This window comes from Dendrobates tinctorius, unplaced genomic scaffold (genome assembly GCF_039654945.1).
Source record: "Dendrobates tinctorius isolate UK_male_01 unplaced genomic scaffold, ASM3965494v1 ptg000060l, whole genome shotgun sequence".
NCBI lineage: Eukaryota > Metazoa > Chordata > Amphibia > Anura > Dendrobatidae > Dendrobates > Dendrobates tinctorius.
The window spans coordinates 9,098,996-9,123,827 of record NW_027361728.1 but is presented as its reverse complement, the minus strand read 5'-3'; the positions used below and the strand labels follow the sequence as shown (position 1 = coordinate 9,123,827).

Here is a 24,832-nt window from a genome sequence, read left to right as displayed (position 1 = left end):
GAAAATTGTAATAAGGCCTCTACCACCACTTAGTATCATGTGCAGTCTTTTTGAGATCGGGCTTTGCTGTCAAACAGCATACAGGCTTCTTTAAAGTAACTAAACTTCTCACTAAACCTTGAAATGCGGAAGTTGATAGAAGAGGCTCAAGTCCTTAGACCATTACCAATAACTCAAATGACTGCGCAAAAATGCTTAGTTTATACAGTTGTGGCCAAAAGTATTGACACCCCTGCAATTCTGTCAGATATTACTCAGTTTCTTCCTGAAAATGATTGCAAACAACGACCAGCTCTATATAACTGGCATGTTATTTATTCCATATGGTCAAAGCTGTAAAAAAAACATGACAAAAGTGTCACATTTACATCATACAGACTTACAAAAAAGTGAATAAAAAACGATCAAAAAGTTGTATGTAAAACAAAAAATTTGTATAAATGAAAATGCCAAAGAGAGCTGCAAAAAACAAGCCCAAACATGGCTCATTCGGCAAAAAAATAAAAAAGTTACAGCTCTCAGAATATGACCAGGCAAAAATGTTTTCGTAAAATATTGTTTTCATTGTGTAAAAATAGCAAAGCATAACAAAACCATATAAATCTAGTATTGCTGTAATTGCATCGACCCGATGAAAAACTTGGTCTTATCACTTTTATGGCGCAAAACATAAAAACAATAACTGAATTGCTGAGTTTTGTTCATTCTGTGTTTGAAAAATCTGAATAAAAAGTGATCCTAAAAATATTATTATGTAACCCAATATGGTACAAAAAACCTATCTTGTCCCACAAAAAATAAGCAGTTAAGTTACAAGGTGCATATCACCAGAAGCACAAGCTGGGCACAGTGTATGAGGGTGCTACATCATATGGGGTAGGGGGGGGTCTACACTTTATGGGGGCACAACGCATAGGCACTCAACTGGCATATTTGCAGTTCTCCCGAAAAAAAGCCTGGAGATAGATGAATTTATTGAGAGGTGCAATTTCTACAATGGGGTCACTTCTGTGGTTTTTCTACTGTTCTGGCAGTTCAGGGCCTCTACAAATGTCGCCTGTAAACTATTCTACCAAAATCTGTGCTCCAAAAGCCAAACAGTGTTCCTTCCTTCTCAGCCCTGACTTGTGGCCTAACAGTAATTTCTGGCGACATGAGGGGCATCACCTCGTTCGGGAGAAATTGCCTCAATAAATTCTGGGTTCAGGTTCACGTATTAACCCTTGTGTACCTGACAAATTTTCAGCAAATACAAAAATTACATAGTTACCGCTAAAACGTCATATTTCTGACGTCTCAATGTTAAAAACTTCAGTGGGTCCAACATACTCACTACATCCCTAGCTAAATTCCCAAGGCAGTGAAGTTTCCAATATGGGGTCACCTGGGAGGGTTTCTGCTGTTCTGGAACCTCAGGGGCTCAACTAATGGAGTCCACAATCTATTGAAACAAAATCTGTGTTCTAAAACCCAAGCATCCGATCTCCGCCATGTACTCAAACAGTAGTGTACAACCACATATGGGGTACCACCGCATTTAGGAAAAATTGCATAACAAAGTGTAGGGGCCAATTTCTCCTTTTACCTCTAGTATAAATAATACATTTGGTGCTAAAACAGTATTTTTGTAGAAAACAAATTAAATTTTGTTGTTCTTGCATCTAAATATTATAACGTTTAGTGAATCACCTGTAGGTTAAAAACAGGGCTGTGGAGTCTGTAAGCCAAACCTCCGACTCCAACTCTGACTCCTCAATTTCCATGACACCGACTCCAACTCCCTCATACCAGGGCTGTGGAGTCGGTAAGCCAAACCTCCGACTCAATTTCCATGACACTGATGCTGACTCTGACTCCACAGCCCTGGTTAAAAAATGTAGTCACCTGTGAAGGGTTTCTGCTGCTTTCACATGTGAGGAGCTATCCAAATGCCACATGGCATTCACAATCTACTCCAGACAAATAGTGCTCTTTCCCTTCCTAGCCCTGCCATGTACCCAAACAGAAGTTTTTGACCACATATGGGGTATCATCGCGCTCGGGAGAAATTGTGTAACAAATTATGGGTCCGTATTATCCCATTATCCCGCGGACTGCCTTGTCTGCAACATATGAATGCACAGATGTACTCAAGCCTATATGTCCATATGAATATGCAAGACAACAGAACACATCCCTCCGTTGATCTAAGCGCTTGTTCACAAGTTGAGGTTTTGCAGAGGGAAAAAACATGGTGTTTTACAGAACCAGCAAAGTGAATTCTTTCTCTTACACATATGCTGCTTTATTTTTTCCTTGCAGATTTGAACCTTTCGAGTTTTTTTTTTTTTTTATACCTGCAGAGTATTATTTCTTTCAACGTTTTTCACTCATTCGCAAGAATGGGGAGTATAAAAAGAACGCATGTAAAAATGCATCCGAAACACACACAAAACAATTTTTAAAAGGCAACATGGTTTTTGCAGCAAAACAAATCTTGAATACTAAAGATTAAGCTAATTCAGGCATCTCTAGTTCCAGAGTGATTATCTGAAAGGAGGGATTATAGTATTTTAAGTAAAGTGTATTTGTCACTTCAAAAGAAGATGTTATGTCTATACAGGAGGAGTAACACTATATATGGCTTGCATCCTGTACTTTTCAGCAGTTTTCCCTTCTAGAGGCTACAACTCTAATGTTTAGTTGACTGAGCTAGCGAGTGGATACTAGCTTCTAAAAGATCATAATACAGCAGTACTGAGCAGTGCAGCTGTGAACCAACCAAGCACCACTTACTAAAAAAAATAGCTGTCAGATAACATCATATCAAGAAGTAATCTGATCCCTCAGTGGTTTGCCAGTCTGTTTTAAGATTGAAGGATTTCAGCTGCTTTCCAGAGTGAGCAATCAGTTTAGGAGGCGGCAGGAAAAGGAACGGCTCATAAGTAAGGGCCTCGTCACACATAGCGAGATCGCTGCTGAGTCACAAGTTTTGTGACACAACAGCGATCTCACCAGTGAGATTGCTGTGTGTGACAGCAATCAGCGACCGCGCCCCCCCCCGCCTGTATCGCTGATCGCTGTAGGAAACCGCTGAACATTTCTTTTGTCGCTGGTCTCCCGCTGGCCAGCACGCATTGCTGCGTGTGACAGGCGGGAGACCAGCGATCTGCTGGTAACTAACGTACACATCGGGTATCCAAGAGACGTGCATCCCTTAGATACCCGATGTGTACGTTAGTTACCAGCTCCCTGCATCAGCGCGCTGGTAACTAACGAACACAGCCACGCCACGCCGCGCGCTCGGCGTCGCTGCGCTAATCGCTGGTGAAGCTGTCTGTGTGACAGCTCACCATCGATCACATAGCGACTCACCAGCGATCCTGACACGTTGATATCGTTGTCGGGATCGCTGGTGAGTCGCTGTGTGTGACTCCAGCTTTAGGCAGGTTTCCCTGATAGTATGTAATAAAACTTCTCATATCTTTCAGCATTATTGATTTATGGCATTAAAACTGATGAAAACTAATTTAAAAAGGTCAATTGATTTGAATAACACCTGGAAGGAATGTACGGATCAGTGGTTAGGACTGCAGCTTTGCAGCGTCACCGAGGACAATATTTGCAAAGGGTCTATATGTTCTCCCCGTGTTTGCGTGGGTTTCCTCCCACACTCGAAAGACATACTGATAGGGAATGTAGATTGTGAACCCCAATGAGAACAGCAATAATAATTTATGTAAAGTGCTGCAGAATATGATAGTGCTATACGAGCAAAGCATAATAATATAAATGATAACCTTAATTTAAGGGTAAAGTGAAAACAGAATAATGAAACTTCAGTTTTTGACAAGTTTGCCATAAAGTTTATTTATCAGTAATTTTTCAACCCCCACCCCCATTCCCTGCGCAGATCACCTGTGACTACATGAATATTGAGCAGCTCTCAATGCTGTACACTGAGGTTTTTCACATACAAGATCCAGAACGGTTCACAGCATCAGTAGGCTATGGCCATGTTATCACAGCTAGCTGTCAACTTAGCTGCAAGGCATGGGGCCGCAGGGCATCCCTACGAGGATACCATGTGGGGAACATTACAACTTTTCAGTTACTCCTACATTTGAAGGGCACACACCTTTCTTTCATAAAAAGCAAAATAAAAGGTCCTTTACATTTCACCCATTTTAAAATATCTTGGTGAATATTTACACCCTTGTTATGCTGAATTTCTACGAAAAGCATGAATAACTTCATTATGGACATAGAGAAGTCAGCAAGGTGTCAGGTCGTGAATGACCTTTAATGCGAATGAGATGGTCTGAAGAGAGCCGTGGAGACCAGATAGAGAACACATGTTATTGCATGCATGCCCAGGTCACAAACAGGCAGCCTGTCTAACTTTCGATGCTTCATTAGCTGGAGGACCCGCAGGGCAGCTGACACCCGGAGCTCACAAGCCTCAGCCTGGAAGCTCACAATAGATTTCTTTATCTCCTTCCTAAAAAAGGAGTCACAAGCTGCTCGTCACATGTGTCATAATGAGCAGTTTTATTGCTCTATCAGCATGTATTGTGACCAAGGGCTGATCCCAGTCATTAATAATGCAGATATCAAGTCTTCCGTGTGGCTGAAGTGATCTATGAGTCAGCAAGGAATGGAGACAACTTTTTATCACATCAAAGTAAAGCTGCATTTTAGTTATATTTTTGTATTGACTATTAATTAGACAAGGATATGATAAGAATTGCTCCTTTCATAAATATCCTGTGTATATGGAGGGACTGGTCAATCAACCCAAGCCAGGAGAGAAGCTGCGGAGCAGACACTTCTCTATGAGGCTGCAGTATTTCAGGCTGCCGCTATGTGTCACATGTAGCAAGATCACTGGCGAGATCGCTGTTGCGTCACAAAATCGGTGACGCATCAGCGATCTCGCTATGCGAGACGTGGCCTTTAGAAAGTATACAGACAGGACAGCATGGGATCACAGCTGATTCTTTATGTGAGGCAAAACATTTCCCTGCCTGTTTTAAAGCAATGTTTTACCCCAAAGAAATAATCAGCTGTGATCGCATGCCACAATCTCTTTATCCACTCTCGTTTCCTCCCCTGGTACGATCAGACCATGTCCCTGTACGGTCAGACACGGCCATTGCACAGTACACAACAGCAGGGGAACATTTAAAGGATTATCTCAGCACAGGAACATATTTTTAAAACACATCCATTTGTGAAACTTCCTTTTATTCAAAGATCTATTGATTAACAAACCTTGTTCTTGGGAAAATCCCTTTAAACTTCTCCTATATTCTGTGCATCATTCAGCACAGTCAGTCATTACCGAAATGTGTACCTTCCCACATCAATCGGCCCCATTCGATAGTAAATGTATACTCCAAGTAGTAACAGATATAGCACCTGTTGAGTTGGTGAGATTTTGTTTTTGGCTTTTAACGACTTTAACGAGTCATGTGGCAATACTCGTTAGAGGGACGACATTGACTTTTCGGATTGCTACTACTAATAGGTGGCACTAGAGTTCCAGTCCTCTCCTCTCAGAAGAGACTATTTGCATATATCTACAGGTAAATAGTGTTTCTTGGAGGAGACTGGGATTTTTAAGGCATAGAATGAAAACAGTTCCACTGTATCACTAGCAGGGCTGTGGAGTTGCGAAGACAAACCTCAATTTCTCTGACTCCACAGCACTGATCACTACTGAGCATGTACATAAAGTGCAGCACAGATTCATCTCAACTAAAAGCCCAGATCCTTACATCAGGAGACGAACAGACATTTATAGGACATTTCACAACTTTCCCAAATTCTGAAAACATTTACACAGCACATCCTGCATTGTACTACTGCACACAATTTACAATATATTTTAGGAGTCAGAGTATCTTATAACCACTCCACAGCCCTGATTACTAGCCCAAATAGCAGCACGCCTCTAATGAATACAGCATACCAGTATTCTTTGCGGTTTAGCGTGATAGTATAATGGGCCTGTCCCAGTAACGTGCTGCAAATACACCGGTTACTGGAGTATGGTGAGAGATCTGCTTTAAGTGCGGTGATGCATAAAATCATTTCAAAGTGATGAAGTGTCTCCAACACAAGGACAATTAATCCTGGCGATAGAGACAGGTATCACACAATGTATGCCCCTTTGTGCTCGTGTTATCTGGGGTAGCTGCGCGGAGAGCACCCAGTTTAACCCTCAGTGACCGGAAATAACTCCCGGAATGAAATAAGGAAACCTAGCCCAATGCTCTAATCGTTCATGATCAGCATGAAGATGTCGCTCAGCAACAACGGATTACTTGTGGAACGGTCGCCTGAGATAAAAGTTTAAAATAAAGAACGGAGAGAAAGAAAGCAGAGAAATGAAGGAACATGTCTGAACAAGTGAGCTGTGCGCCTTGACTGATGTCAGAAGACACAACGGCTGCTGCCAGGGTGATGTCAAGGCTTCCGCTCGGAGGGAAGGGTAAACAGAGGCAGGAGGTTAGGCACGCTGCTCTCCCACAGCTCGCTAAGCCCTCCGCTCACACCCAGCACAATGCTGCCATCTAGTGGACACAAGACTTCTGCACATTCAAAAGCTTTTTATTTTAATGTTGATTAAAAATAATAAATTATAGTCACTGTACACAAAGGGGAAAAAAACACCCAGATTTTTCTTTTTCCAGTGAACCGTGAAGCTGCCACAAACATTAGCAGGCTTGTCAGATGATCTAACATGTCTGCGGTAGACCAACAGTCCGACGATACTTAAGACGGATTGGGCAGATAGGATTTCAACATACCTGTGCCTTTATTTTCATAAAATAAGGGGGATTTATTACATCCAAGAAATCCATGAAAGAAGCTAGCATCTGCACAAGCCTCTCTGCTAGCTTCCTGCAATATCATAGCAGACAAACAGCGGCAGAATAGGAGGCACGCGTCACGCACTGGGCAATTAGTGTACAGCATTTAAGTCCATCTCTCTCCAATATCCCATGTATCTGCAGACATATAAATGTGAACGGAGCCCAAGTCTGCAAAAGGGGGTGCTGGATTGTGGTTCACACTGATAATAAATTTACATATGAGCAAGCGATCTGAACAATACAACAATAGTTTCTGTATTTTCTACTTTTACCCGGCTCCATCATTATAGTGATCACAACAAATGTAACCATGTAAATGGTCCTTTAAGCAATTTAATGATTTAGACCAGTTTCGCCATGGGAGACGTCCAGAGGTTACATCTCTGGTGTGATATAAGTGATGTAAAGGTCATCCATCCTACTAAAGGTGTACAAGGGGATAAAGGTGTCATGTGACTTCTGCTATTTGATTTCTTGTGACTAAAGGGAGTCTGTAAGCAGTATTTCATCCCCCAAGCTATATGTGAATGTAGCTCTTTCATAGACAAGTCCAACAAAACCTTTACATGTCCAGTGTTTCGATTGGTATGCTAATGAGGTTGTATATCTGGAGCCTCTGTCACTCCAGCTCTATGTCCGACCCAGCATCGCTTCCTCTTTTCACTGAAGTCACATAACTCAGAGGCTGTCAGTCAAGCAGGAGGCGGTGGTGCTGGGTCAGACACAGAGCTAGTGTGAAGGAGGGTTCAGATCCACAGCCTCGTTGGCATATCAATCCAAACCATGATTGGGGGTAAAATCCTGCTGATAGACTCCCTTTAAGGATGGCTGACCTACATCTGTGTCACACTGTGCAATGTACTTTGTAGGCTAGCCCTGACTGGATGATGGCAATGATGTTCCCTGGAAAAATTACCATTACCATTTTTAAATAAATGCATCAACCAATCAATAATTGCGATAACGAATCATTAGTTCATCAAAGTAAAGGGCAGTAACTAGATCTGCTGTAGGCAAGTACTTTGCATCTCTTCTTCCTGAGGTGGAGAGGTCTTTAAAAATGGTGCTATACCAGAAGGCCATTATGGAAAATACGCTAAAAAAATTCCCATCAGACAATGCTAGCGGCAGGGGCAAGCTTCCTTGCCCAACCAAGGAGGAGAGGCCAGCGAGACACACAGCAGGTACAGCAGAGGCAGGGTACACAGTCAAAGGCCTGGGCCAGATCATGTTCTTGGGTAGATTTAGTTGGTATATAATACTCAAAATACTTGTTACGTTTTAATCGGTATTATATCGCTCATCCATAGACTATTCTGTGGCCAGGAATAAATTGCCTTAATGTAGAACCCTCAAAAAAAACTTGAACAAAAATTTAGGCTGTGTGCACACGCTGCAGACTTGATGCGTTTTTGTTGGTATTTTTTCTGCACAGATTTGTGGCAAAACATGATTGTAGCAACCTGATGTGTCATGCACACGTTCAGTATTTTTGATCTGCAGCATGTCAATTCTCTTTACGCTTTTGCCATGTGTTTTTCACCAATTACTCCACTCAGATCAATCAAAAATGATGGCAAAAACACACCAAAAACACAGCAAAACGCGCGTTTTTCCAGCTAAAAGATGCAGAAATTTTACTCTGTGTGCACATACCCTTACTGGTATTACATTGCTCAAACAGACTATTCTGTGGTCTGGAGTACATTTTCTTGGTATATAACCCTTAACCCCTACACGACCAGAGATATATTAGTTTCTGCGTTTTCGTTTTTTGCTCCCCTTCTTCCCAGAGCCATAACTTTTTTATTTTTGGTCAATATGGCCACGTGAGGGCTTGTTTTTTGCGGGACAAGTTGTACTTTTGAACAACATGATTATCTGCAATGCCAGAGGTTTTTTTTTTTCTTACCATGTTCACTAAATGCTAAAACTGACCTGCCATTATGATTCTCCAGATCATTAAGAGTTCACTGGCGCCAAACATGTTCTTTTTTATTTAAGTGGTGAAAAAGAAATCCAGTTTGATTAGAAAAAAGGCGCTATTTTCTAAGACCTGTAGCGTCTCCATTTTTTGTGATCTAGGGCTGTGTCAGGGCTTATTTTTTGCGTGTCGAGCTGTCGTTTTTATTGATACCATTTTGATGTAGATATGATTTTTTTGGATCACCTGTTATTGCTGTTTAGCGATCGGATTGTTTTTTATATTGATCGATTGGATGATTCTGAACGCGACAATACCAAATATGTATATTTCATTTTTTTTTATCGATTTTGAATGGGGCAAAAGAAGGGTGATTTTTTATTTTTACAATTTTTTTTTTTTTTTTTACTTTTTGCATGCTTCAATAGTCTCCATGGGAGACTAGAAGCTGCACACAGGTGACGCTCATGGCAAACCAGCAATGAACCATAGGGGTCTGCTGGAGAACTCTGGTTGTCATGCTGACCCATCAGTGACAACGGATCATGTGACGAGGTCACTGATGGGCGGGATCTACAATGTGCTTCCTACGTGTGAGTTAAATGCTGCTGTCAGACACTGCGCTGACGTGCCCTGAAAGATGGGGACTCAGCGCTGGAGCCCTCACCAAACAGGGGTGAGTCCGACATCGGCATACTATTAAGCCAGATGTCGGAAAGGGGTTAAAAGTGCATAGCCTTTATGAGTCTAGGCGTACCAATACGTGCCAATTTGAACAGAATGTGTAGAAATTTTCTGCTTTATTAATATAAAAAAAAAAAAAAAAAAAAAAGAATATTGATTAACTTACGGTAAATTATATTTTTTAAAAAAATCCTTTTTACATTTTACCTTATATACAAGTCATTATACAGGAAAAAAAATGTTTCTTAACATTTTTTTTCCTGTAAAATGCAATTTCTCGTTGGTTTGGAAAGTTTTATTGTCACTCCTTAAAAGTAAAGTGTGACACCATTGTTCTCAGCAGCGATCTGGGTGTCAGAGAGGCTTCCAGAGGTCTTCCCCATGCTGTTCTTCTTCCATTCAGCACTTTTTTTCCATCCATTTGAACGTTTTCATTGCCCCCCCAGATTTTTTTGTAAAGTGTCCCGGCTTTCCCATTGACTCCCCATTATACTCGTTACTCGAAAAGAGCATGCGAGTATTAGAAATTGCTCAGTTGGAGAAACGAGCACCCGATCATTTTAGTGCTCGCTCATCGCTAGTAAAACTCCAAGTCCTCATGAATTTTACAGTGAAAGGACTTGCATGAGTGAAAGGGGTTAATCACCTGTCTGCACATAAAAAGAGCTACATGAAATAGCTTGCAATTATCCCCATCTTATAATAGAAGGCTGTATCACTGTGTCTGTGCCTAATCAAAGACATGGTTTATGGAAAACTAATTCTTCACATTTCTCCCCTGCAGCTTGTAGAACATGAAGAGTATCTGCTCTAGGATTTCCTGCCTGGATGATATTAAACATCCCAAACCACAAACATTCCTCCTTTTCAACTCTCGAAGCCGGGGAATGCCTCTGGCGAAAGTGCTGCCACTTTCTTAATATAGCAGTGAAACAGATCCTGGCGCTGATTAGGCCCGCCGTCTGCTCGCAGCGCAGAGCTCACACTTCTGCAGCTTCAAAGCCGCCCCTCCACGGAGTGATTTGTATCCATAGGCCAGTGGCTGGGATCACGTCTACACTTTCATCTCAAGTGACGTCTGAAACGCACATCCAATATGGCTTCCTTGCCTCCTGTTAACCCCACACAACCGGGGCCAAGTGTATAAACAAGGTATACAGAGCACTTAGGGCACTTAGGTTCAGCTCGCATTAATCACCATTTACTCGTACAATCACTCCATAGGTGACATGCAAAAATGTCATGGACATTAGCATGGACAAAGACAAAAAACGCACCAAAAAACAAACAAAAAAAAAACGCACCTAAACCTGCGTTTTTGCAGCAGCATCTTTCCTGCCAAGAAATCAGGCTTTGCTGCAGAAAAAAAAGCAGCAAAAACACCCATTGTGAATTTACCCTTAGTCTTATCAAAAGTCACTATATCCTTTTCTTGCAGTGCTGTACTTAAAATGAAAATGTATAGCACTGGGGTCTGTGAATTCCTTAAACAGACAAACAAAAAGATCTATGTTCCAATAAAAACCCTCAAAAATGTATTGAAAAATACATTAAAAACATACAAACAAGAATATATCATAGCACAGGGAATACCTCTGGGGACATTGCATACCTGAGAATATATTAGACCTGCAGTACTGGGTTGAAAGGCACATAGTTGCATCCACATATGAAGAATGAATACAATGCCCAAGTCAGAACATTGGCAAATTCCATCTGTTTGGTAGATGACGCCTAATGACATAACACCGTCTACTTTATAGGTACACGTCCAATAGAGGGGTTATGTATAGAGATGGCTGCATGCAATGTAATGTTATAGGGCAATTCCAACATGTAGGTGAACATGGGTTCTTATTTATGCACAAGCACTGCTCTATTTTCCCATACCTATATGCGACTGCACGTCACCAACGACGGCATTACCCACGTAGTGATCATGGATACCACACACATCACGGGTGTCCTACACCTTTTACACAGTACAACTTATACTATGGAGACACCACACAGATCCTGAACACACAATTATTACGGATATCACAGACTCAGCAAGAACGGGAAACTACTGCAACCAATAGAGTTTTAGCTGAGGACAAATAATAGCCTTGTTGGGGATGAAGAAAACAATGCTGCATCAGAAACCACTTGACAACAGACACCATAAATGAATTTACACTAAATACTCATGAATGTAACATAGCAACCCCAATTACCATCAGCAAGGAGTTCAACACATGGCAGACATGTCAGGACAAGTGAGGACGTTCATCCTACATTGTGTAAGTCACTGCCAGGCTGCACTTCCAAAACGTACGAGCATTTCCCATCATCATTGTATAGTGACATGTCGTGGCTGAACAAGCTGCTAAAACCAGTCCGACTTCTAGATAGCACTGAAAAGGGATCATTTTGCTGGCCTTCCCCAAGTGATCACAGTCTAGCCAAGGAGACACAAAACAATGCATTGATGTCAAGTACTAGACAATTTTGGAGAAGACAGCACCCAACACCATAAGGTTTCATTCACAGTACATTGCCTCGTATTGTCACACATAAATATAAAGAAAGCAATTCTACAAAAGGCATGTGCACAGGAGGCATCTCCACTGTGGATAGCATGCGGCTAGGCTGCACATGTCACCCTTGACATGTAGTAGTTATGGGCTTGTATAACGCTAGGTATTCTGGCCTCATGGAGATCAAAAAGACACTTTTAGCCTCCGTCAGGTGAAAACAGCCTTATGAATATGATTAGCATAAACACGCTCTCTCTCTCTCTATATATATATATATATATATATATATATATATATATATAAATAAAAACAGCATGGCTGGCACTCCCGTATTCAGTGCACCAATAGGCTCCTATCCCTTTAAGTATGTAACGTAAAATTGGCACTCTGATGTGAAAACGGTGGATATTTATTTGTGCAGGCAATCGAAAATACAGATCTGGTCAGGGGTCCTGGGAAACTCGCTCTTCTCTACTGAAAGGGAACCTGTCAGGTGATTCACACTGCCAAAACCGTGGGCAGCATAAATGGCAAGCTCACTGCAGGACTGGAACCAGATTATTAGTACACACTTTCCCAGCACCTCTGCAGGTAAACGGCAGGTCGTTCCCTCATATGTACATAGTGAGAGACCTCTAAAGTCATCTGCAGCCAATGTCAACTATATTTTCTCTGAAATGCTGGCGCGCATCAGAAAAATAATATAACTGGCTGCAATTCATGACAGGTTCCCTTTAATAGCGTTTATTGAAACTAGCGCTATGATGATAACCACGAGTCTGCCTCATGAGATCTCTGCATTATAAAAGTAAAAATTGCAGAAAATTTATAAGCCACACCCTTTAGAATGTAATATTTCTTTGTGGCCAGGGAAGGATGACAAAGTCATGAATGAATATTGTAAAAACAAATACAGTAATAAACCCACAGGCTTTAGTCCCTGTAGTAGGAAAGTTTTTTTCTCCGTCTACATGTTGTTCTTCTTCACAGGCACACTGTACTGGTACACAGAGACGCAGTACTGTATATCAGTACACTCCTAAAACGCTCATATCTTTGCCAATAGAGTCTGTGGCTCACATCTAAGGCTGCTGCCTATCATACAAAAGCTTGAATCCTGAGAAGGACCAGACATGTAAAATCAAAAGAGCTAATCAATGAATGCACAGAACAAATACAGATGCAGCCCCTACCACATGGTCATGTGTCAGGGAAGGAGAAACTGAACTATCAAAATACCATCATATGAGCATGCACTGAGGAGACATCGCTGTGCTGCAGAGCTGAAGTAGGGACATAACCTTGAGCTCCCGGCACAGCAGGACATGTCCTCCAGTGTGGGATTGGTCCCACTGGATCTATAACAGTAGTGCGGTTTATGACATTAGAATGGTTTTGTCTACAAACTCAGCAACAGTGCATTATGTGAGGGGAAAGTACACAAAAGTAAAATCTTGAACTTACTAAGATCTTCAGCGAGTTGGACCCTTTTTCCTGTCAGCAGGTTAACTTTTTTGTCATTAGATTCAGCAAAGTCTTCCAAGACCTCTTTTACATTCTTCTCTAAACGTCTTACTGTTTAAAAGAGATACAACCACTGGTTAATAATAAGGAGACAATATGCAAAGCATTTTCAAAGTCAGAAAATTCCTTAGGTCTCAGTCTTACATCATGAATTTTTGTCAAAAACAAAAACCGGATGTATGTTCATCATGTAACTGATGGGAGGTCAATCACATTTCTAGAAAATATTTACTGAAAAGTTGACAGTACTAGGATGCCACAAGAATGCCAACTGGTTGCCATCTGTGTTTTCCCCAGACTTATTCATTTGGATTGGAGAGTCTGATCCATGGACTATGATCAAAAAAGGACATCTTAGTTTTTTATTGCAGCCCACTCGGTATTTTAACAGACTCGTAGTCGATAATGGATACATGTTCTACATATAAAAACAAGGATAGTATGCGTGTGTGTTTCCCAGAGGTCTGAAAGAAGCCTTAGGACAGGTTATCAATATTTAATTTGTGGGAGTCAGACATTCGTCAACTCTGCTGATCAGCTGTTTACCTGCACTCCGTATAGACAGACCTCCCTGAGAATTTGCCTCTACAGCTCATTTCAGATGAAAGGGGGCATAAATCGTGAGATATGTAATGACAGTTACACAGCTTTACAGTGCGATTAGAAGTAAAACAGCACAGCAGAGCGAAGACTGTAATGAGACAAAGTTCACTTCTTTTGTACTAACAAGTCAGCATTGCATGCTTTTATCTCACAGACAGCTAGTGGGGGAGAGGTTAGGGGCAGTACAGCAGACCAGAATTCTCTGCAAATGTGTTTGCAATGAGATAAGGTTAAACTCTGCTGTACTACGTTGGTTATAATTAGGCACAGCTCTGCAGCAGAGCTGAAAGCACTAAGAGAGGACAAATGCGCCTGCAACGGTTTGTAATGAGACAAAGTTCACTTTTGCTGTACTGTGTTAGCACAGATCTCACTGCAGATCTGTGTATGATAAAACCTACAAAAGACAAAATAAGAAAACCGCTGCTGTAAGTAAATAAATAAAAAGCAAAAGTGCATTTAAATAATACAGAGTTCTTAATACTGTATTTGATCAAATATAGCATAAAAGCCATCCCACCATCAACAAGGTGACTCTGTGGTCAGGGCGATCCTACACTGTCTAATATACAATTTCCAGCTCAGGAGAGGGAGGCAACACAACGGCTTGCACAGAATGCAAAAATACAAAGAAAAAAAACACAAAAATTGAGATTGGTTTAAGTTGGTACACTGCATGTATACCAACTTAAACCCAGCTCAATTTTGTGTTTTTTTTTCCTGTGTATGATTATGAGGCAAAGTGTCAGTCATTACTTGGCTCACACTACTATCACCTCATTTCATTGATAATAACCTCTGGTTGCAGATTCTCAGGGAGATTTTTACTCTGCCCACAGATCTTAACAGCTCATTTACATAAGAAATATGTGGATTTCTCTGGAAGACGAATATCGGGTCAGAGATATCAAGGTATTATTTTGTTCAAGTTTCTATAACCTGCATGCACATGTAGATTGAAGGCAGTCAGTCAGCAAAGGGGTTATCCGTGACTTTGCTTATTTTTCCCTATAGGGCCAAGAACTTACAGGCATGTAGTTGCTAACTGCATGGAGCTGACCGTCAATTACCATGACGTAGACAGTGATGATGCGCCGACAGATCAGGCTCAAATAGGAAGAGCTGCTCTGTTCATGTGAGGTCAAATGAAGCAGCAAAATCACTGGCAGAAACGGTCCGTGACCACTCTGAGACGGCAGAGATCAGTGACAGGCTGAACAGTCAGGTAGGGAGAAAATAAACAATCCTAGATAATCCCCATAAAAGCAACTGGTCTGCTCTTCTAATTCAATCAGCATGACAGTGATATCAGCTGCCTTGTCCTGATTAAGGGCCCCGTCACACATAGCGACTCACCAACGATTCCGACAACGATATCAACGTGTCAGGATTGTTGGTGAATCGCTACATGATCGCTGGTGAGCTGTCACACAGACAGCTTCACCAGCGATCAGCACAGGGACGCCGAGCGCGCGTCGTCGCTGTGATCGTTAGTTACCAGCACGCTGATGCAGGGAGCTGGTAACCAACGTACACATCGGGTATCCAAGGGACGTGCGTCCCTTAGATACCCGATGTGTACGTTAGTTACCAGCTCCCTGCATCAGCGCGCTGGTAACTAACGTACACATTGGGTATCTAAGGGACGCCCGTCCCTTGGATACCCGATGTGTACGTTAGTTACCAGCAGATCGCTGGTCTCCCGCCTGTCACACGCAGCGATGCATGCTGGCCAGCGGGAGACCAGCGACCAAAGAAAAGTCCAGAGGTTTCCCAGAGCGATCAGTGATACCGGCAGGGGGGCCGGTCGCTGATCAGTCACACCCAGCGATATCGCTTGTGAGATCGCTGTTGTGTCACAAAACTTGTGACTCAGCAGCGATCTCGCTAGCGAGATCGCTATGTGTGACGGGGCCTTAACACTTTCTCCTGAGCTAACAAAAATATGACTCTGTGGAAATGTTTTTTGTCATTAAGTTAATTTTTATGAGAATGAATAACTGCAATTTATTTGATCTTTCTTCATAATCTACAATTAATGCAAATTGCCACTATGAAAACTGAAGCAGCAAACTTTGTGAAAACCAAAATTTGTGTCAGTCTTAAAACTTTTGGTAACTACTGTAGACTACTTTTTGAATTTTTCTCTTAAAGGAAACTGGTCAGATGATTAACCTGCACCACAAGCAGCATGAAACAAAGACAGGGATTCCCATTGGAAGCATCTATGTTTTATTCCAATTCTGTGGCAGCTTGATTGACAGGTCTCTGCCTATGCGTGTATAAGGAAAGTCCTGTCAAATTGGTGGAGCTGGGCTAGGAAAAGTCAGCAAAGAGCTGTATAGATGGTAAGTCTATTCCTATATAATGCTCTCCATGAATCACATGACCGGTTCCCTTTAAAAATATCAATAACTGTAAGACTGACGACTTGTGCGAGGTGTGAATGCATACCTTCTGAATTTGTTAGCTGTTGCCTCAAAGTGTTTGCTGTAATTCCCAACATCCGCTGTATTCTCCAGAATAGGACAACATCATTGCACTCCAGCTAGAATATTGATAGACATCACCATGAAAAATACTCAGTGGTTTGCAGCACAATAAATAAAATCTATATGCTTATTATGTATTCTGCTACTGCATAAAGTTGGTCATTACAGTGAAGCAATAGAACACTGGCGCCACCTATGTTTAATGGAAAGGACTGCACACAAAAGAAAGCATTTTCTTCAGCCTTTATTTAATTAAATGTTTTTGGAACAGCTTTACTTGTACTGTGCCCTGCAAGCACAAATATTTTATTTTCAAGGCCATGCACCTTATTTTTCAGTGTGCCAGTACATTTTTTAGGCAATATTTTTGGGTACATTTCTAAAAAAATTATTTATATAATGGGAGAAATTAAACACGTGGTGGTCATTGAACACCGTACACTTGCCGGAAGTGCATAGATAATTACTGTGGAGATAAAACCTGGTCACGTGTCTAAAAAGTGATGACACTTTGTGGCCGAGCACTTTGCTGCATGGCATAATAGTAAGTAGAGTATGCCACCAATGTGTGACCAAAGCGGGTCTCATCTACAATACCCACAACCTTGAGACTTAAGGTGTTACTCCTGTCACAGTGTGCAGAAAAGTATCAAAAAGTTTGGTAAAACTGCAAACTACATTGGGCGGGATCTGATTTGTGGGGGTTCTTAGAGATATGTCACAAACTCGGAATACCTAAAGATATGTTCTCGGGGGCTGCTGAATTTATTGGATAAATCCTATAACTTTTGGACATAAATAGTTCTGCGTACTCGTCCTCATTGCAGATTTACAAGCACTAGTCTGGTCCATAAATGGGACCAGACTAGATCATAATGTGGCCAGCCTGGGCAGTAACGGAGCAGAAATGACCAGCCATGGAAAGACCATTTGTATTGTATATTCCCAGGTTCAGTGAATAAAGGAATCTGCGTTCATGATGCCTGACGGGATGCTACTCGAGCAGACATCTTTAACGCAACCCGCCCTACTACCTGTCTGCTGGGACGGCTGGGAAACGGATATAGATGGCAGCTGACATATTTAAGATTCTGACAGCGCACAATAGAAAGCTTCCTTTTAGGCTAAATTTTTGCTAGATAAAAGGTATTTAGTAAAATTTGTAATATTTGAATGTATTTTATTTCTTTTATTGAAGCTCTCGGAGACCCCTTTTAAACATAAGAAAACAGTTTACACAATGGGTCATTTTCTGATGACAGCTTCCCTTCAAGTAAAAGTGTTCATTACATGTCACAGATGAAGATAGTTTACAGCAAACTCTTACCTCTGAGTCTACAAAGTGCCTCTGATAGTAATAGAACCCCCTTCTGCAAAGATTACAGTGACCAAGAGCAGTTTTCAAGAAATGTCTTCTGTATACCTGGTGCCACGTGTCTTTGATCTAGAGAACACCAGAAAGAACAGTCACATGAAGGGTTACACAACCCAGAAGCCAGTGATGGCAGAAGTTTTACCAGTTACGTTTCGTTGTATAAGGAGGAGGAAAGAGTAAGAGAAGAACTTCTGAACTCATGAACATTAAATAGAACAGTCTGGTTGCTCTTGATTTTTTTCAGTCCAGTCTGGATCATCGTTATTTAGACAGGCAGTAATACAAATCAGAACTTTTGTTTTATGCATCGTAGACAGCTAATTGAACTCCGACTGGCACTTGTCATTGATGTCTCACTGTCGGCAGTTTTCATGTGTCAGAGGCCAGATTGTCAATTTGTGAAAATCTTATTCACACAGAACAGTTGAAACTTTCAAGATTTTCAGTGCATTCTTTTATATTTCTTTATAATGAATGTGTCACCAGATATTACCATAGAAACTGCAGACATTATTAAAGAGATCTCTTAGCCCTTATGAGGCAGGTGTAGTAACTCTGAAAATCCATTTCAAAGTGGCCATTTCTGATATGAAGATGAGGAATTGTTTTTTATTTTATGTTTATCTATAGAACAGTACAAGTGTGTTCGGTCTCCTCCCATGAAGTTTGCAGCTTTTACTAAGCAGAGCAAGATCCCAGCAGGGAAAAAGGGACACTGAGGAACTGTTAATCAGGCTAGGTGGGCAGAGAAAGAGATCAGACTTCATAAAAATTTTACAGTCAATCTGATATGCATATTCAAAGCCATTACAGCATCCTTATCAGTCTGAGATCAATTTAATAATGTGTGCAGCTTGTATTGTAACACCTGGTGACAGATCCAGTTTAAAAACCTCACAAATTTAATTTGTGCAGCCTGGCCATCTTGATTGGGTATTGCTGCACTCATTTACTACGGCACTAAGATAGTCCTGCGCTTGGCCATTAAAGGGAATCTGTCACCAGTTTTTTGGCCTATCAACTAAAAATATCATCTACTAGAGTGTGAGATATTCATTCCCCAACTACTTGTGAACCCCCCTGACTCCCCATGAATCCCACATAAAAACCTTTTAAATTGCCCCTGAGCGGTATGGTAATATCCTCGGTCCGGTCCGATGGGCGTTGGTTCTGGTCCCTCTCTCCACCCCAAATCGGCGTGCTGTACACATTCCGTTCTGTGAATAGCGTTGTTCGCGTACAGGTCCCGCACGTGCACATTCAAATTGCCTTCCGCGCTTGCGCAGTATACTTTGCCAATGAGGAGAACAAAGGCTTCTGTAAAAGTGAAAATTAGGGGCAGCAAAAACCCATATGTAGTGGCTAACACGGGGAGCCAGGGAAGAACCAAACAATCTCTAAGCCTGGAGCTATACCAGCAACAGGTACCTTATCGGCAGAGTGTCGTCCACAAAAAATCAAATGAAAACCCTTGTGGGTACATAGAGTGGAACGGCGCTTACCTATGAAAGGCAGGTATGAGGCACCAGGTTTGGATCCGCAAGACGCCTTGTCATTTAGGAACATAAGCACTTTATAGATTTTGGGGGTTGGCATACCTAATTATTAGCATTTGTGCTGCACGGGGTCCCAGGAGACAATGTCTCTTCCCCCATTCTTCTACATCCATGTATCATGTACTATGCCTTCTAGTACGACTTTTTACTACTACTTTGAACTTTTCTGATATATGATTAATAAACTTTGCCGATTTATACATACATGCTCCTTTGTTCTCCTCATTGCACCACTAACATATATACACCTGTGATTATTTTCCAACACTATTTTCTCCATTGAATGATGCTAGCACCACACACAGTGCATGCTCATTTACTTTGCATTCTGGAAGTACTATTTCGAATATCATAGTTTGTTTGCTTTGCTACATCCATCAAGCACCTAATCCTTTTCATCTTCTCAATTAACTTTATTTGATTAAAAAAAATGTGGTAAAGTTTTTCTAGAAATGATCATATGGAAAACTGAGGAAAAGAACAATAACTTATCTATTTATCAGGTGCTCACCAAAACTGGATCTACTTCCACGCCCCGGGTTTCCAGATTCTTCCGCACAGTTGTGACTTCATCACTGGCAAGGTAGGCAGGATGGTCTTCATTTACCTTCAGCATCTTTTCAAGCTCATTTTTTGTTTCATTTCGTATACTCTTAAACAGAAAAAATATTATATAAATATTTTTAGTTGAGGTCTAAAGCTAATCGATGATTTAAAAGTTACTGACTTAAACAGTTTTACCTGTTCTGGACTCCGAGAATTCCAAGATAGCCATCTTTCTCTCCAGTCTGGACCCACCATATCACGAATGACAGACTCCGCTGCAAAGAAAGAATCATTTTGCTAATCTGTGCTCCTTCTAAGATTATTTGCCACCACCTTGAAAAAAGTGGTATATAATTTGGCAGCGTGAAAAGCTGGCCAAATAGAACTGCAATTTGCACAGAAGGATTAATAGAAATTTAGGCTCAACTACTTACTGTCTTTCAAACGAGTTTGCAAGGTATCCTCCATAAAATGGATTGCAGCATCCCATTGCTGTTTGTCGGAGATTGACCGGTCTTCTAAAGCATTGTGCTGGATAACGCGCTATGTCAAAAACAAGGTAATGATGGTGCTGTGCTACTATACAATATATACAAATACAAGGAGAATGTATACTAGAATATCACAATTACTTATAATAGAAAATGGACAATTTGGAAAATGCACCACTTCTGACATTCACTGCATTATAGTCGGTCAAGTCTATAAATTATATCTTGATTGACTTAAAGGAAGACTGGAGACAATAATCCAGCCAAATACTTTAGGGTCTTAAAGAAGACTTGTCACCAGTAGAGTTTGAGCGAATTTGTTTGGGTCCCTGCTTATTCGGCAAGCTATAGCGCTTACTAAATAAACTGCAGAGGGAACCCGAATACCTGGAGACCGCCGGCTGATCAGCGCCACAGCTGTGTCACCGTCACAGCACATGCATGAAGAGCCCAACTCACAGGCTCCCCATGCATGTGCTGTGACTGTCACACAGCCGGGACACATGCAGCTGTGGAGCCGAAGAGCTGATCACCCGGCGCGCTCAAGGTATCTGGGTTCCCCCTGCAGCTTATTCGGTAAGCGCTATAGCTTGTCGAATAAGCAGGGACCCAAACAAATTTGCTCAACTCGTCACCAGTTTAAAAGTGGCCACTTTTTGCCTTTTCTTGTATTGCCACTGCTCCCTGGGTATTTTTAAACCAACCAATAGATGTTCAATAGATGTGGTCCTGTTAATTAGTGCAGATTTTTATGGTCTTTACCAAGGGGGCGTTGCTTGAAGATTAATAATGCAAAGCAACCTAAAAACACGCCCCTGAGATTCTTTTGCGCACCCTGGTAAAGACCATAAAAATTAGCCCTAAATAAAAAGGCATACATATCTTGAACCACAAAGTGGATTAAAAGAAAAAACACAAAGAAAAAATAATTAGGCTGTGAGCCCACGATGCGATTTTTAAGCGTTTCTGCCGCGATTTTCGGCACAAAAACGCTGCGAAAACGTTTAAAAATCTTGTACAGAACGCCCCCCATGCATTCCTATGGCATTCCGCACATGCTGTGCTAATGCTGCGCTTTTTTCCATGGCGGAATCACATCGCAGAAAAAAATCGCAGCATGCTCATTCTTTTGTGCGGAATCGCAAAGAATTGCCGCGATTCCGCACCCATAGGAATGCATGAGAATCGCTTACTTCCCGCATGTGGCTATGGCGCTTACTTCCCGCATGTGGCTATGCCCACCATGCGCGAAGTTAAGCGTCTCATGTGCGGTTGGTACCCACGGTGTGGAGGAGAGGAGACTGTCCTCCAGGCCCTGGGTACCAAACCCCTGTAAAAAAAATAAAAAATAAAAAAAATCGGGGTATATTTACCTTCCGACGTCCCGCGCTGCCTTCCCGGGCCACAGCATTCCCAGTAATGCCTTGCGGCAAGGTCCTGTGATGACGTGGTCTCGTGAGATCGCTATAGCAACGCGAGACCAACGTCATCACAGGTCTCGCAAGACATCGCTGGGAACTGGAGCGTCACTGAGACTGCGCGGGACGTCGGAAGGTAAATATACCCTGATTTTTTTATTTATTTATTTTTTACATTCTTTCTTTTACTATTGATGCCGCATAGGCGGCCTCAATAGTAAAAACCTGGTCACACTTGTCAAACACTATGTTTGATGAGTGTGACCAACCTGTCAATCACTTTCCAAGCGATGCTTCAAATCGCTTGGAAAGTGCTTGAATATCACACGCGAAAATCGCGGCAAAATCGCGAACATAATCGCGGCAAAAACCGCGCGATTTCTGGGAAGGAGTCCAGTTTTCAGTGTCCGGATTTAAACGCAATGTGGGCACATAGCCTTAGGAGTCGGCAGGAATATAAAAAAAAAAAAAAGTGTAAACATTGACCACTATTGACCTGATGACAGGTCCTCTTTAATAGCTAACAATGTAAATAAGTGACAACATAAAATACCAAACTATCCTCTGCTTGCTCGTTCCACTTATGTCTCTTGATGCTCTCCTCTTTCACCGCCTCCTTTAATTTGTCAAATATGTCATCATGTTCTTTGCCTTTCTGCTCTGTCATAAACCGGGAGAATTCTTGCTGAAGTGTTTCCCATGCCACCTAAGACGGAGAGATAAGGTTGATGACGGCAAAGCATGCTGTCATTGTTCACTTTTCAATGTATCCACTGCATAAAAGCATCAGTACTACAATATACTGTTCTATAAAAATGCCTGGCAGAGAACACCCTCTTACTCATCTGTCATCATCCTCCATGTGCCCAATAGCACTTGGCTACTGTATTTGGACAGATACTGGCTGGTGACCGGATCCTGCAGCGCTATATAATAACCCCTATTTATTATATTGATGGCTGGACCATACATGACAAGCACGTTCTACATATTGTGTCCCCCAGTTCCTTATAGATTGTAAGCTTGTGTGCAGGACCCTCACTCCTCCTGTAACTGTTGAACTGTGTGTTACTTTGTGAGGTCTTTATTGTCTGTACATGTCCCTGCTTAATTATTACGTGCGGAGGAATATGATGGCGCTATATAAATAAAATTCATTAATATTATTAACACAGATCAAAAGAGGGACAGGAAGAAAGATATTCTATTTATTAACCTCCACTGCTTTATTAGGCAGCTGCTTGTCAGTCCACTGCTTCAGCTTGATGTCTACGGTGGTATTAAAAGTTCCTGAGTTTGTGGTCTGCGCTGCTGGAAGGTAAATGTTCTCAATCACATGAGTGGACACTCTTTCCCATAGCGTCCTCTGGAGAATCTCCTCCCTGTTGGAAACATATGATTCATATAAATTTGTTATTTAGCCAGATGTTGTGGACTCCACAAGCATACTTCTGCTACACACTAAAGCTGGTTGCACATGTCTGATATTCACGTCCCAAGTAGGGCTCATGATGTCCTGACGTGGTTTCACCTGTCTGTATGTAATTAATAAAAGCAAGAGCTTTCAGTTCTCATAAAACCCAAACAGACCAAACAGGAACATATCCAGATACAGTATCTAGTTGAGATTCATATCACATTACAAGCTGCAATTCAAGATTACATCCAAACCTAGTTTGCAGCTATCCGTAAGAAAGACCGCGAGTTGCTGCAGCTGACCACAATAGTCACAGATATTGTACAGAGACTGCTTTTATGCCCCACAATCTGTCCACTCTTCACCAATGCTGCCATCCAACTGAACACCACTGGATGGCACACAGACTCACCAAAAACAGGATTTTCTAATTAAATACGTACCAGTGTTTTGGAGTAACCTGGGTAAGGCTTATTACTTCATCAAGGATTTCATTTTTGGCTTTTTCAAACAGCTCATTCTAAAAAAATAAATAAAGATGGTTATTCAGAAAGCAATTCAGAATATCAGTATTCAGCCCTTGCTGTATACCGCCGCCAGTGAAAGGTATTGAGCAGTCACTACAGAAATTCAATCTCTGACATCTGATTACTGATAAAAAAAAAAAAAAATATCTTCAATCCTAAAAAGCAACTGCTTTCTGGGCTCCCGTGTTAAGCCCCCATTACACACTGCGATATCGCTAGCAATATCGCTGTAAAGTCACCGATTTTGTGACGTTGCAGCGATATTACTAGCGATATCGCTGCATGTGATACTTACCTCCGACCGGCTCCCCCGCTGGTTATCGCTGATCGCGCGAGAAGCTCCTGGATCATTCCTCGTCGGTCACTTCCTGCGGCGCGTGGAGCCGGGCGGGAGGACGCAGGATCGCCGCATCTGACAGGTAAGGCCTGTTTCACACTTCCGTTTTTTCAAATCCGTCAAAATCCGTTGGTTTCCGTTAAAAAACGGATCCGCCATTTTTTTTTGCAGGACCAGTTTTTTTTCCCATAGCGGTTACCGCGGATGCGTAAAAAAAACGGATCCGGGGTTTAAAAAACGGATCCGTTTGCATCCGTATCCGTCAAAAAAACGGAAACGGATCCGTTTGGCGGACACAAAAACGGAAGTGTGAAACAGGCCTAAGCAGCGATCCCCGTCCCCAGCGATGTCGCTAGTGAGATCTGCCTGTGTGGCAGCTCACTAGCGACCACCAGCGATCCTGACCGCGTCATATCGCTGGTCGGGATCGCTGGTGAGTCGCTAGGTGTAACGGTACCCTTAATGACATGGAGGATTAAGGACCCTGCCTAGCACAAAAGTCATACTAAAGACTGAACAGATACATATCGAGAATATACTACATCATTGAACACAGGAA

General features: G+C 41.8%; 1 protein-coding gene across 13 annotated transcripts in view; it reads right to left on the bottom strand.

Annotated features, from left to right (window-relative positions):
• Positions 1 to 24,832, bottom strand: part of OPA1 (OPA1 mitochondrial dynamin like GTPase) — a 165,440-nt gene that overhangs the window by 12,427 nt on the left and 128,181 nt on the right. For all 13 annotated transcript variants that reach the window (XM_073578662.1, XM_073578663.1, XM_073578668.1 and 10 more), the window contains 9 exons: positions 23,853 to 23,929; positions 23,209 to 23,374; positions 22,546 to 22,698; positions 20,518 to 20,626; positions 20,279 to 20,358; positions 20,049 to 20,189; positions 17,934 to 18,050; positions 16,569 to 16,662; positions 13,452 to 13,562 (listed from right to left, as the gene is read on the bottom strand). In XM_073578662.1, the coding sequence (XP_073434763.1) occupies positions 13,452 to 13,562; positions 16,569 to 16,662; positions 17,934 to 18,050; positions 20,049 to 20,189; positions 20,279 to 20,358; positions 20,518 to 20,626; positions 22,546 to 22,698; positions 23,209 to 23,374; positions 23,853 to 23,929 (1,048 nt within the window). The remainder of the gene's footprint in view (positions 1 to 13,451; positions 13,563 to 16,568; positions 16,663 to 17,933; positions 18,051 to 20,048; positions 20,190 to 20,278; positions 20,359 to 20,517; positions 20,627 to 22,545; positions 22,699 to 23,208; positions 23,375 to 23,852; positions 23,930 to 24,832) is intronic.